At 41.2% G+C, this 14,161-nt stretch overlaps 1 protein-coding gene across 1 annotated transcript; it reads right to left on the bottom strand.

Moving 5' to 3' along the window:
- Positions 1-2,818: 2,818 nt before the first annotated feature.
- LRR1 (leucine rich repeat protein 1) lies at positions 2,819-12,675 on the bottom strand. The gene is made up of 4 exons (XM_004472996.4): positions 12,442-12,675; positions 9,487-9,585; positions 5,006-5,727; positions 2,819-3,204 (listed from the first exon to the last, which is right to left on the bottom strand). Exons 1-4 carry the CDS (start codon positions 12,652-12,654, stop codon positions 2,964-2,966), a joined length of 1,275 nt encoding a protein of 424 aa, XP_004473053.1. The 5' UTR covers positions 12,655-12,675; the 3' UTR covers positions 2,819-2,963.
- Between the last annotated feature and the right edge of the window lie 1,486 nt (positions 12,676-14,161).

Below are 14,161 nucleotides of genomic sequence, written 5' to 3' on the forward strand. Positions count from 1 at the left end.
AGACTCAAACACCTAGGAATCAATGTCACCAAAAAGTACAGGACCTATATGCAGAAAACTACAAAACAATGCTAAAGAAATCAATAAAGATCAAAACACATGGAAAAACATTCTGTGTACACGGATTAGAAGACTGAATATTGTGAAGGTGTCAACCCTACCCAAACTGATTTATAGTTTCAATGCAACACCAAACAAAATTCCAACAGCCCACTTTACAGAAACAGAAAAGGCAATTACCAAATTCATTTGGAAGGGAAAATGCACCCAAATAGCCAAAAGCATTCTGAAAAAGAGCAACATGGGAGGAATTTCACTGCCTGACCTTGAAACACATTACAAAGCTATGGTGTTCACAACAGCAGGTACTGGCATAAAGATAGACACATTGATCAGTGAAATAGAACTGAGAGTCCAGAAATAAACCCTTACCTCTTTGGTTTCTGACAAACTTACCAAATCCATGTTAATGAGACAAAACAGTCTCTTCAACAAATGGTGCTGGAACAACTGAATATCTATATCCAAAAGAATGAAAGAGAATCCCTATCTCACTCCTTACACAAGAATCAACTCAAAATGGATCAAAGACCTAAATATAAAAGCCAGGACCATAAAACTACTAGAAGACAATGCGGGAAATATCTTAAAGAACCTGTGATAGGTGGTGGTTATTTGGACCTTACACCCAAAGCACATGTAACCAAAAGAAAAAACAGACAAATCAGACCTCCTTAAAATTAAATACTTTTGCACTTCACAAACTTTTTCAAAAGGGTGAAAAGGCAGCTGACTCAATGGGAGAAAACATTCAGAAATCATGTCTCATAAGGATTTAATATCCATCCATGATATATAAAGAAATGTTGATTCAACAAAAGACAACCGATTAAAAAATGGGCAAAAGACTTGAATAGACATTTGTCCAAAGATAGACAAATGGCAAAAAAACACTAGAAACATGTTCGGCATCACTAATGCAAATCAAAACTACAGTGAGATATCATTTCATACCTATCAGAATGACCATTATTAAAAAGAGAACTACAAATGTTGGAGAGAATGTGGAGAGAAAGGAACACTCACTCACTGTTGATGGGAATGAATGTAGAATGGTACAGCTACTGTCGAGGACCTTTTGGGAGTTCCTAAAGGACGTGAATATAGGTTTGTCTCTGTGATCCTGCAATTCCACTACTGGGTATATACCCAGAACAGAGAGCAGCAACACAAATATACATCTGTACATCATTGTTCATAGCAGTGTTACTCATGATTGCCAAAAGTTAGAAACAATCCAGGTGTCCATCAACCGATGGATAAACAAACTATGGTGTATTCACTCATGGAATACTATGCAGTGTTAAGAAATGAAGCTATAAAGCATATGACATGGATGAACCTGGAGGGCATTATATGAGCGAAGCAAGCCAGACACAAAAGTATAAATACTGTGTGACTGTGTTAGTCTGAACTAAATATGTTGTGTAACTTATTATAAGATTCCATTTATATAAAATGTAAATATAAATAAATTTATAAAGGTGAAATTTGGTTAGTAGTTACGTAGGACTAGGAAAGGCACGCTAAGGGGTATGGAGTTTTTCTTTTTTGGAGTAATTAGTTTTTATATTTTTTGTGATGATGAATGCACAGCATTTAAAAAAAAAAAATTCTCTCCCCCCCCCCAATTGTCTGCTCTGTGTCCATTCGCTGTGTGTTCTCCTGTGACTGCTTCTATGCTTATCGGCAGCACTGGGAATGTTTCTTTTTGTTGCGTCACCTTGTTGTGTCAGCTCTCCATGTGTGCGGTGCCATTCTTGGTCAGTCTGCACTTTCTTTCGCGCTGGGCGGCTCTCCTTACGGGGCACACTTTTTGCGTGTGGGGCTCCCCTACGTGAGGGACACCCCTGAGTGGCACAGTACTCCTTGCACGCATCAGCACTGTGAATGGGCCAGCTCCACACGGGCCAAGGAAGCCTGGGGTTTGAACTGCAGACCTCCCGTGTGGTAGGCGGACACCCTATCCATTGGGCCAAGTCTGCTTCCAGCATTGTGATTCTAAAAGCCACTGACTACACACTTTGGATAGATTGTATCGTATGTGAATATATCTTAATAAAACTGCTTAATAAATAATTGTGCAAGAATAGTCAGAAATAGCTATGTACATCAGGGGAAACAGCAATTGAAAAGTGAAGAATTTTGTCTCTTTTTTAAAATTATTGATATAATGAAAATGCTGTAATAATGATTGAAGTTTATTTTTATTTCTCTCCTCTTCCCTCCCACCCTGCTGTCTGCTCTCTGTGTCCATTTGCTATGTATTCTTCTGTGTCTGCTTGCATTTCTGTCATGCAGCACTGGGAAACTGTCACTTTTTTTGGTTGTTGCATCATCTTGCCCCGTCAGCTCCCCATGTGTGCAGCACCGCTAATGGGTGGGCTAGGCTGTTTTTGAGCAGTGTGGCTCTCCTTGTACATAGGACACCCCTATGCAGGGGCCACCCCTGCATGGCATGGTACTCCTTGCGTGCAGCAGCACTGTGCATGGACCAGCTCACCACACATGTCAGGAGGCCCTGGGTATCAAACCCTGGACCCTCCATATGGTAGGGAGATGCTCTATCAGTTGAGCCACAACTGATTCCCATGATTGAAGGTTTGAATGCACAACTATGTGATTATACCAAATACCATTGTTTATATACTTTGGTTGAATTGTATGCTTTATTAAAAAAAAAAAAAAACAAAAAAAACCCATAAGTCCCTACGTCCCCACCCTGTGCCCAGGCAAAAGGAAAAAAGTTGCCCCACAATAAAATTAAAGTGGTTTTTATGAAATTTAAGTTTCGGAATCAAATGATATAAAATGTTGGAACACATGTTTCTCCCCTCAAGCAAGTATAAATGAATAGCAAACTGATTTGTAAGTACATGAAAAATTTTTTGTGGTATCATTCATTACTTTAACATATCAGAGGAATTTACGTAACAGGTTAAAGAACAGAAGTAAGAGATTATAGGTGCTTCAGTACCACCCATATTATCTACTAGGACCACAGTGTGAGCAACAGAGTGTAGATTCATAGTAGTAGTTCCTTGGATGAAACAGCTTAGACAGAATCTTCCACAAACACAGGTTTTTGCAGTATCCAAATCTTGGCAAAGATGAAAAGGTATAATATGAGAGCCATATGGAATCCTATTGGAAAAAATGTTTAAGAATATGTTACTAGATTCAGAACTTCATGTACTATGATGTATTATTATTCTAAACTATAACATGGAAAAATAAAATTTATTAAGTGACTCAATATATTGTTTTATCTTTCCAATCAGTAAGAATGGAAAAAATATACTAAAAAATAGCATATTACACAGTGTGGATATAAGCAAGTTTATACCACTCCAAAAAGTATCTTTCAGCCAGCTACTTAACAGCATAATCTAATGAAGAGCATGGAAGAGTCATCTGTTCTTTATATAATCATATTGCGTAGGCCCAATGTAACAGGATAATTTAAGTGTATAGCTTTGTTACACAGTTCCGATCATTTGAAGGCAGGGTTTAATCTTGACTTGGTAATGGGTGAATTACTGAGTTCTACCTGCAAGGAGCATTTAGAAATGCAGAATCTCCATCCCAGATCTCAGAAAAGAATCTGCTAACAAGACTCCTACATGATTTGAATGCAAATTAAAGTATGAGAGGCACTGGTGTAAAGAGTTATTCTCAATCCTAGTTAGTTGCACATTAGAATCTTCTGGTAAGTTAAAAAAAAAATAGTGGGGTCTATCCCCAAATATTCTGATTAATTATTCTGGAGTGGGAACTAATCAGAATTTTTAAAAATTCAAGTGATTCTAAATGTGAAGTTAAGTCTGAAAACTACTTTTGAAAGATTTCATATGCTGGGGATGGTAGGAAGGGAGAACTGGATAGGTTTTCAGTGGGGTATTATCCATGATCATTATCAATTATTCCAATGGCATTTATAAGTCATATGCAAAATTCTCTGTGTATATTCCTATGTCTTTTCCTGGGTCCATAACTTTTGTTAGTTTTTTATAAGGAGCCTCCACCCCACCATCCAAATTAAGATCTCTTATTTGAAATATCTTGCTATACTTTTATAGGCTAACAATAATAATTTGATCCACATCTTATTTTTCACCCCTATATGAAAGAAGCAGGAACAAAATATATAACTTAAGTTCAGCATCTCATGAAATCACCTATAGTTACTGTTCAAAGACAAGGAGAAGGGAACCAACAAATACTGAGTCTACTATATGCCAAATGTGGCATATATTAGCTCATTTATCCTCACAGCATCTCTGTAAAGTGGGTATTGTTCTAGTTTCACAGATGAGAAAATCAAACCACAAGGTTAAATAACTTGCTAATGTCTTACAATATTACAAGAGGTGAAGCCAGGAACCAAGCCCAAGTCTGACTGCAAAGCCCATATTCTTTTTACAATGCCAATAGTTCTCAACCTATGGAGTGCACTGAAATCATCTGGAAGGCTGATAGATAGTTGGGCTCCAACTTCAGTTTCTAATTCGGTAGGCTGGGGGGTGGAGGCCGAGAGTTCATTCATCAACGTATTTACTGAATGCTTAATAATGTCAAGAGCAGGGGACTCTACATTTTAGACCCTAGGAAATAGGAGTGAATGAAACAAAATCCATGCCCTCATGGATATTACATTATAGTGGGGGAAAATGGCGATAAGCAAATGTTAAAAAATATATATAAAATGCCAGGTAATAAAGCCTATGACAAAAAATAAAATAACACTAGGGAATATGGGACAAAACGTTAGAAAGGACAGCCAGTTCAGGCCTTTCTGGGGTGACACATGGACAGAGAACTTAATGAAGAAGAGAACTTATGAGACATTAAGAAAGAAAAGCATTTTACTAAGGAGAAATAAGGAACAGCAAATGTAGTGAAGGGTCAGATTGTGCACTACATTTTATGACTACTAAGGTCTTACCTGTTATATAATATGGTTCGTGCAGAAGATTCCAATAAAGTTAACGGTGCTTGCAGCTTTATAACTGGGAGTTCTGTTGGTTGTTCAAAAGTATTTCCAAAAAGATCCAAATACTCGAGAGATAAATTTTTAAATTCACTAGGTAAAAATGGAAGCTTATTTCGAGCTGCTGACAAAAAACGCAGGTTTTTCAGTTGTCCCATCTTGAAAGGAAATCGAATTAATTCATTATCATCAAGTTTTAAATCTGTAAGTTCTTGGAGCTGGCAAAACTGCACAGGGAGTGCCTTAATTTTGTTCTTACTGAGATCCAAACTCCGAAGTGACTTCTGGAGTGTAGACTGACACAAGGCCACAGTAAATGATTCCAGGTGATTGTCACTGAGGTTAAGTTCTTGAAGGTAGATGAGGTCTCCAATTGTAGCTGGAAGCTTTTTTATATGGTTGTGACTCAAGTCTAATTTCTTAAGGTTTTTTAAGCAAAGCATTCGCATATCAACCCGGACAAGCCCACAATAAGAAGTCTGAAGATGTTCCAGAGAATATGGGAAGTTCTTGCTTAGAGGATAGTCTTTTTTGGATGTGATAACCATTTTAGTTTTAAATTTTTCAAATTCTGAAGTCTTTATTGGTGCGAGGGTTGAAAGTGATGCCTCAACATCACAACCTCGATGAGCCAGTCTCACTGCTGAAAGGAAACTCTTTAAACTGCTGGAATTGGCCTGAATAAATAAAAGTAAGTTGTGCAATTATAAATTTCATTTTAGATAATGTATGCATGCGAGTTCTTCCTGTAACAAATTCTATAAAGAGTCATGAAGTACCCCAAAATGATACAATCATTTATTGAAAATGGCTGTTAAAAATAAATGAAATTTAGTATTTTATTTTGACTAAACTTCAGCGTAGTTACAAAAACACTTAAAAATTTTTGAAAAAATTATGTTGACAGACACATTCTAAATAAAACTGTTCAGGGGGAAACGGACTTTGGCCCAGTGGTTAGGGCGTCCGTCTACCATATGGGAGGTCCGCGGTTCAAACCCGGGGCCTCCTTGACCCGTGTGGAGCTGGCCATGCGCAGCGCTGATGCGCGCAAGGAGTGCCCTGCCACGCAAGGGTGTCCCCCGCGTGGGGGAGCCCCACGCGCAAGGAGTGCGCCCATGAGGAAAGCCGCCCAGCGTGAAAAGAAAGAGCAGCCTGCCCAGGAATGGTGCCGCCCACACTTCCCGTGCTGCTGACGACAACAGAAGCGGACAAAGAAACAAGACGCAACAAATAGACACCAAGAACAAACAACCAGGGGAGGGGGGGAAATTAAATAAATAAATAAATCTTTAAAAAAAAACAAAACTGTTCAGGGGGAGGAGTGGGATGAGGGGTATATGGGGACCTCATATTTTTTGAATGTAATATTAAAAAAATGAATAAAGACAAAAATTTTAAAAAAGTGGTAAAAACAATTTAAAAAATAAATAAAAATAAAACTGTTCAAAGGAACAATTAACTCCAAGGTATAAAACAAGACAGGAAAACATTAAAGGATTTTCCCTAAGATTTGAGTTTAGCATTAACTGACCCAAATCTTTATTGCCTCAGAGATAGGCAATATATTGTATGTACTACAAAATATCCAGGGACTATGGGGCGCCACTCACAAAGACTAAGAGCTGTGCAAAAAAAGCACTGGCCCTATCTAAAGGCCCCCTTTTGACAGTGTCAATATTACTGAGCACCTACTACATGCAAAATACTTTGCTGGACAGAGTAAAGTATACAAAGATGAAAGGCAGAAGGACATTCCCTCAAGGAATATATAAGTAGGAGAGTTAAAGTATATGCATTGCCACCTTCATAAGACAAGGCTACATCTGTCCGCAGGCTTCGCCCCCCTTCATTCATCAGATACATTGAGCACCAATATCTCCAAGAGCCTGACACAGATCTCTGTCCACAGTCCAAATACAACCTCCCTCCCAGGGCTGCTGCGATCTCCAGGCCCGTGAATATCCTTACAACCACCTCCTTCCACACGACCCCAACCACCGAGCCATATAGCCACATAAGGCTGTCAAAGTCCCCCACTCAAGGACACACTGCAGTACCTTCAGTTTTCAAAGACACTGCTGTAAGCACCCTGATCATCCAATTCTCCCAAACATAAATATATCCCCAGTGTGCAATTGTGCTTGCAGTCCTGGGAACCAAGAGAAGATGGACATACCAGGACCTTCAGATCAGAGGAAGCCATGCACACACACCTCCCCGCCCCCCCCCCCCCCCCCATGTAACCACATTGAAAGCCTCCTCTCCTCCACAAGCACACTGACCTATGGCTTAGCATAGAAATTCCAGCTAGACCCAGTGGAAGGGGCTCAGGGGGCTGAGATAGGGCCAGACCCCAATCCCAACCGCCAGCCTCCTAAGTGTCAGGGAAGAGGCTAGGTCTGGCCTCCTAGTGACTTAAAGGTCCCAGTTTTGTAATAAAAGTTTGTTTCTGGTAAAAAAAAAAAAAAAAAAAGGAGTGGAGGAGGGTTTGTTGTGAGATCTGAGAAAACAACATATGAGAATCAATGCATATTAGCACATTAAATATTGAGAAGTTCTGCAGGAAAAAAGAGTATATACATAAACAATACCCTCTAGAACAGGGGTTCTTAACCTTTTTTTTTTCCTTTAAAGATTTATTTATTTATTTCTCTCCCCTCCCCACCCATCCCGGTTGTCTGTTCTGTGTCCATTCGCTGCGTCTTGTTTCTTTGTCCGCTTCTGTTGTCGTCAGTGGCATGGGAATCTTTGTCTCCTTTTGCTGTGTCATCCTGCTGCGTCAGCTCTCCGCGTGTGCGGCACCATTCCTGGGCAGGCTGCACCCTCCGCGCTGGGCGGCTCTCCCCACAAAGCGCGCTCCCCACGTGTGGGGGACACCCCTGCGTGGCAGGGCACTCCCTATGCACATCAGCACTGCGCATGGGCCAGCCGCACACGGGTCGAGGAGGCCCGGGGCCTGAACCGCGGACCTTCCATGTGGCAGACAGGCGCCCCAACCACTGGGCCAAGTCCGCTTCCCCTCTTAACCTTTTTTGTTCCACAGAACACTTTGCCATGTACCCCTTACTAAGTCCACACTATACTATGTATTATTTAATAAATATATCACACCCATTTTCACAAGAATAATGGTTTTTTGAATTTTAATTCAAGCTAACAGACCCCTTGTTAAGAACCCCTGTTCTAGAATGAGTTGAATGTCAAAGTGCTAGATATCATCCAAGGCAAAAGAAAGTACTTTCAGTTGGGCAGAAAAGCTAATCATTTAATAGAGAAAGTGGCGTATGAAGAAAAAAAAAAAAGCAAATACTTGTAGGACATTTTATAGTTTTTCTAAAGTTTCTGTGTGAAGGATGTGTGACCTTTCAAGCAGGAGAAAGTAAATAAGTGGTCCTATTTGGTTGGAATGTGGGAGCTTTGAAGGAGAGTAAAAGATTGGAAATATATGATGGGACTAGATTGTGGGTAAACTCAGATTAAAGGAAAGGTGACAGAACAATCAGGTAGGGTGTGGGAAATCCTTGAAGAATTCCAAGCATGAGTTACATGATAAGAGTTAAATATTATTTTGGCAACAGTGTACACAGTGAACTACAGTAGGGAAAGTTTATAGATCTGGGTCAAGTAGGTAAAGAATGGCTCTTGTTCCTGGACTCAGAAATTATATTATAGGCTGAAGCTTTGGGAAAGGTAGTTAGGTACACGAGAAAACAGTCAGAGGACTGGGTCTTTATATTGGGTGTAGAAAAAACTAAAAGTAAACCAGGATAGTGCCCTATCACAGATGCCAAGAAAGGAAAACATCTTACTGATAAAGGGGTGCTCACTGGTGTCAAATTTTAGAGATCAAAAAGGATAAGAACTAAGAGCAATGTGACTGACAAATAGGAAAGAGATCACTGATCTTTGAGGCAGTATTTTGAATAAACCAATGAAAGTGAAGGTCAAAAGAGATATCAAGGAATTGGAGGCAATGGGTATAGCCTTGTCTTTTCAGAAATTTGTCTATACATTTTTTTAATTGGTAAACCTCAGCAAATTTTTAGGTAGAAGGAAGGAGTTAGTGGAAAGATAGATTGAAGATCAATTTTTTAGATGATTATAGTAAGTACAAGAAAATACAAAAAAGATGGTTCCAATTGTATTTTACCCCTTTTTTATACCAAATTTAGATTTGTAACCTTTGGTTTCCTGTCAAAATGTAGACCTTTGCCACTTAGTTTCCCTCCCCATCGTGGACAGCCTTACTAGAGCAGAGTCTGCCCCTTTAGAAAGCCACACAAGTATGCCTGTTTTGGGAAGCTGCCACTTGAACCACTGCCTCTTCAAAAACTTGCAAAAGTCTGTCCCTATTTGGCTACAGTATGCGCAAACAACCTTCTCCTAGAAAGTACAGTCAACCAATCTAACCATTAATGTTTTTAATACCATACCTTGCTTAGATAGATATCCACAGGAGGTTCCTTTAACCGAACAGTGGCTTTCCCTTCATCCACAAATTTGGTGAAGAACTGATGAATATTCTCCTTTAGCTGTTTAAAACCAATGTAAAAAAAGGACAAAACTACATTTTGTTATTCAGTATAAGTTATTTATTACAACTAAAATGTGCCACTTTGCTAAGCTCTAGTTTGGCCTTTAGTTTTTAACTCCAGGTGCTTACAGTTTTAAGTTCTAAAGTTTTTACAGTTTTTTAGCACTCCTTATCTAGTTCATGGTGACTGTTATTATCATATCTATCTAGTAACTTTCTCCTCTTCTGGGAACAGAATCTCCTGCATTTGGGAGAATGCTCTTTTCCTCTCACTTCAACCATGCAGCTCTAGCAGAAGTTGCCAATAGCAGTTACTTTGCCTTCATACCCTCAGTCCATTAGTCTGCAATGGGCACACCTCCCACTAGATTATAAACTCCATGAGAGTAGGGACTTTGTCTCCTTTGTTCACTTCTGTATTCCCAGAGTTAGAACAGTGATTGGCACATAGTAGGTCCTCAAATATTTTTTAAGGATTGATGTTGCCAAAGCTTTGGGCTTCAACAATTATTTATTGAGAAGCCACTGTGTTCCAGGTACCTTGATAGGGGCCTGGACATAGTGGTAAATAAGAGTTACATGGCAACTATTCTCATAGAGTCTACAACCTGAATTGAAGGTTTAGGAGATGTTAGGAAAGTGAAGATACTGGAAGAAGACAGTATTAAGGTTAAGAGGGAATAATGAGTGCAAAGCCTTGAAGGAAAGAAGAGAGCTTGGCAGCTCAGTTCAATATGGATAAAGGCTGCAGTGAAAGACAGGTGGGTGAGTCTGGCAAGGTAATTCGAGACTAGATGATTAAAGATTCTGTAAACCATAATCAGAATTTTGGATTTTATCCTAAGAACAATGAAATCCACTGAAGGATTTTAAGTTGGAGAACATGATTAGATCTGCATTTTTTAAAGTTTCCTTTAATTGAAATGTAAAGATAAACTTTGGGGTACGGCGGATGGGTTGGTAGGGGTAGGGAGATTATTAAGAGACTAAGCACACAAGGGATGATGGTGGCTTAGACTACAGTTGGGATGGAAGGACAAATACAGATTTGAAAAATATTTAAGAGATAAAATTGGAAGGTTCTCATGATGTGAGGAAGCAAAAAGTTTTTAGGTTTCTGGATATATTATTTAACGAGTTGCAGAAAACCGTGACAAAGGCAGGTTTATGGGTGGCAAGGAAAAGTCATTTTTAGATATCTTGAGTTTGGAATGCTTCATCACATCCAGGTGCAGAACTTCTCCAGTTTCAGGTGTGAAATTAAAAGAGAGGACTGGCTGAAGATACAGACTTGAGAGTCATAAATGAATGGTAGCTGAAGTCATGGGACAAAAAAGCAGAATGTCAAAAGAGTCCCAAAGCACTTCCCACATTTAGCACTAATATCTACTCTTCATGGCCCAGGTCCAATACCAACTTAATTAACTCAGCAAACTTTACTGAGGACCTACTGGGCCCTGTGGTACTGCCACTTCTACAGAGCTTTCTTAAATTCCTCTAATCTGAATTCATCTTGTTTTTGATTCTCTACCATCAGTACTTCACCTCTACCTTTATTACAGAACTTATCATAGCCCACCATATATATATAATTTTTTTTTTAAGGAGGTACAGGGGATTGAGCCTAGGACCTGGTACATGGGAAGCAGGCGCTCAACCACTTGAGCTCCCGCTACCTTATATTGTAAGTAGTGGTTTGTTTCTCTTTCGAGTCTGTGAAGGAGAGCAACTAAATCAAGTTTGTGTCTCCCATAGCACTGGAACCTGCACACAGTAGGTCTTCTAGCAGTTTACAATAAAACACTGGTTAGGATTCCCACCACTATTGACCATTAGTATAGTAGAAGTTTTAAGAAGGGTGAAATCATTACAGTATTTTTAAAGAGCAGTACCTGAATTGGGCATGAAGGAGGCAGGTTTTGGGGAAGGTAATGGGAGAGAAAAGGGAGACCAATTCTAGTTATATGACTGCTTCTATCACTTAACAATTTTCTAATCTAAAGAATGTTTGGTGACTTCTAAATTCCTTTCGATCCAAAAAAAATTACATGAATTGGTTCCATGAACGGGGGTAAATCTTCAGGTTTTCAACTACTCATATTAGAGGTGGCTCCGAATGACAGTAACACTCCCCTTCCCAACTATGAGAATTTGCTGTGGAGTATAACATTGTATGGGAAATAATAGCAGAATTCGTATAAAACCCAATCAAGAGCCAGATGCAAGGGTGAGCAATAAATTACCCCCTCAGTTTTATTTACAGTAAATATAAAGGCATTTTCACAAAATAGTCATTTTTGTGAACATGGAAGGAATAGGAAATTGTGCGCTTTAAATATTCTATTTCAATTTCCAACTACTTCTAAAAACAGTTTATTGCTGCTATGCAGATGCAAAAAGGGTCCGAATCTAAGAAATCGATTCAATCATTAAAAAAGGCTATGCAGTAACCAATAACTTCACTACTGTGCTAATAGGGCCTGGTGACTATCCAGCATCCCTTAAAAAATCTTGTTAAAAAAAAGTCTGCATGCTTTCTCTGTAAACCTACAACTTTTAAAATAATAATGAAAAAAAGTATGCATATGAAAAACCAGGCTAGTGAAAACACTGTGGGGAAAAAAGAATTTACTGAACAAAAATGGGCAAGGAAAATAACCAAGCCTTCCTCCTTCGCATCCGCAGGGGTCGCCCAGGACTCTGGGAGCGGGGTGAGGGTGGGGCTCAGGAACCCCTAAGGCGAACACCCACCGCGGAAACCGCCAGGCGCCCGAGGCCGGAAGGCGGCCCGCCTCTCCGTTCCCGGGAAAGGGGCGGGGCGACTCCCCTGGCAGGGCCTGTCCGTTCCACGCACCTCATAGCGAGTCCCACACTTGTCCTTAAGGGTAGAGATGAGTAGGCAGGTGGAGTCGCGGCCGCCCGTTTCGACCCCCACCCGGGGCCGCGGTCGACTCCTGGGCGTCTGCTGACAGAGGGTCAGCACCGCCCGGACGCCTCTGCCCCGGTTCCTCAGCCCTAAGGCAGGCAGCTGCCGACAAGCCACCTCCACCTCGCAGTGCAGCTTCATCGCGCCCAAGTGGCTGCAACCCCGCCCACCACTCGGCTTTGAAACTTCCTCCTTCCCGCCGCGCCGGGGGCCCTCGAATAGGAGGGCTGTCCGAGGATCCGCCTGCCTGCTTGGTGTGCTAAAGCTCAGGTTTTCTTCAGTAGAGTGACTCTACGAGTCCCGCGGAGAGGACGGCGTCCCCGCTTCGCTGCAGGACTGTGTTCCGACTGTAGCTGCAGAGCGGCAGCGCGCGCCCACCGGCAGCCTGAAGGTCCCGCTTGGGCCTCTCGAAACCGGCGCTCGGCGCGGGCGACTCCCCTCCCGGGATCGCGTGCCGAAAGCGGCTGTGATTGTTATTGTTTAGGGCTGATTTACTGCACTTTCCGCTCGTGACGTGGTATTTCCAGCACTCGTTGGCCTCCTGAGTTTCCGGAGGGCAGGCAGGAGTCCCTCTGTGTTAGAGGGAAAGGCTCTTTACTTACATAGCTTTGCCCATTATGAGTTCCCCATTAAGCCAGCGACGACGCAGGCTTTCTTGGCGCTGACAACCTAGGGTTTTGTTTTGAATTTTATTTTGGAGGCTCCCTTCACTCCGGAGGCAACACCTGGCAGCTCAGAGTGGAACTTGATGTAACTGTATTTGTCTTGGCAGTTCCTGTAGGACAATGTTTACTTTGCAGCCCCAGGTTGGGTAGACGGAGTGACAGGCTTCACTTGAGCTGAAACTTGGAAAGGCGGTCCTAGACCTTACGCGTTCTGCGGCCTCCTAATTCCATTAACTAAGGGCCGGGACCGGTGAGGCGAGGTAGGCGCCTTTGGCACACATTTTGAGGCAATCTTGTCTAAAGTTGTAAACTTGCCACCTTAAATTTTGCGCTCTGGCGCTTTCCTCGTTTCACCTTGCTCGCGGCCTTAAATATTTCATTTAGTCTGAGGTATACTTCTGTAATTGTGAAATGGCGTTCAGAAATACCAATTTTCAGTTGAACTGTGGCAATGATTTATCCCTAAAATGAGCGTCCCTGTTTACATGTTGAACCTAATAAAGTGTTGTCTGTTGGTTCCTCCCCCTGAAAAACCTAACTGGTTCATGAAAACTAGTGATTAAGATTTTTTCAATTTTTCTTTTATCTATATTAATTAGAGCATAAAAACACTAAGCATTTAACAACAGGGTATCTCATGCCTAAACCAAACATCACACTAGAATGTTCAGACTATTAACTTATAGGAAAGTTACCTATTTTTATTCTTTGATGGGCAATAATATAGACATAATATAGAAAATAATAAAATATCGTCTAAAGCTTTACAAGTACATTAAGTAGGGAAGCGGATTTGGGCCAACAGATAGGGCAGCCACCTACCACATGGGAGGTCCAAGGTTCAATCCCAGGGCCTCCTGACCTGCATGATGAGCTGGCCCACTCACAGTGCTGATGGGCGCAAGGAGTGCTGTGCCATGCAGGAGTGTCCCCTGCGTAGGGGAGCCCCACGCGCAAGGAGTATGCCCTGCAAGCAAGGAGAG

The sequence above is a fragment of the Dasypus novemcinctus genome, chromosome 3, assembly GCF_030445035.2.
Source record: "Dasypus novemcinctus isolate mDasNov1 chromosome 3, mDasNov1.1.hap2, whole genome shotgun sequence".
NCBI lineage: Eukaryota > Metazoa > Chordata > Mammalia > Cingulata > Dasypodidae > Dasypus > Dasypus novemcinctus.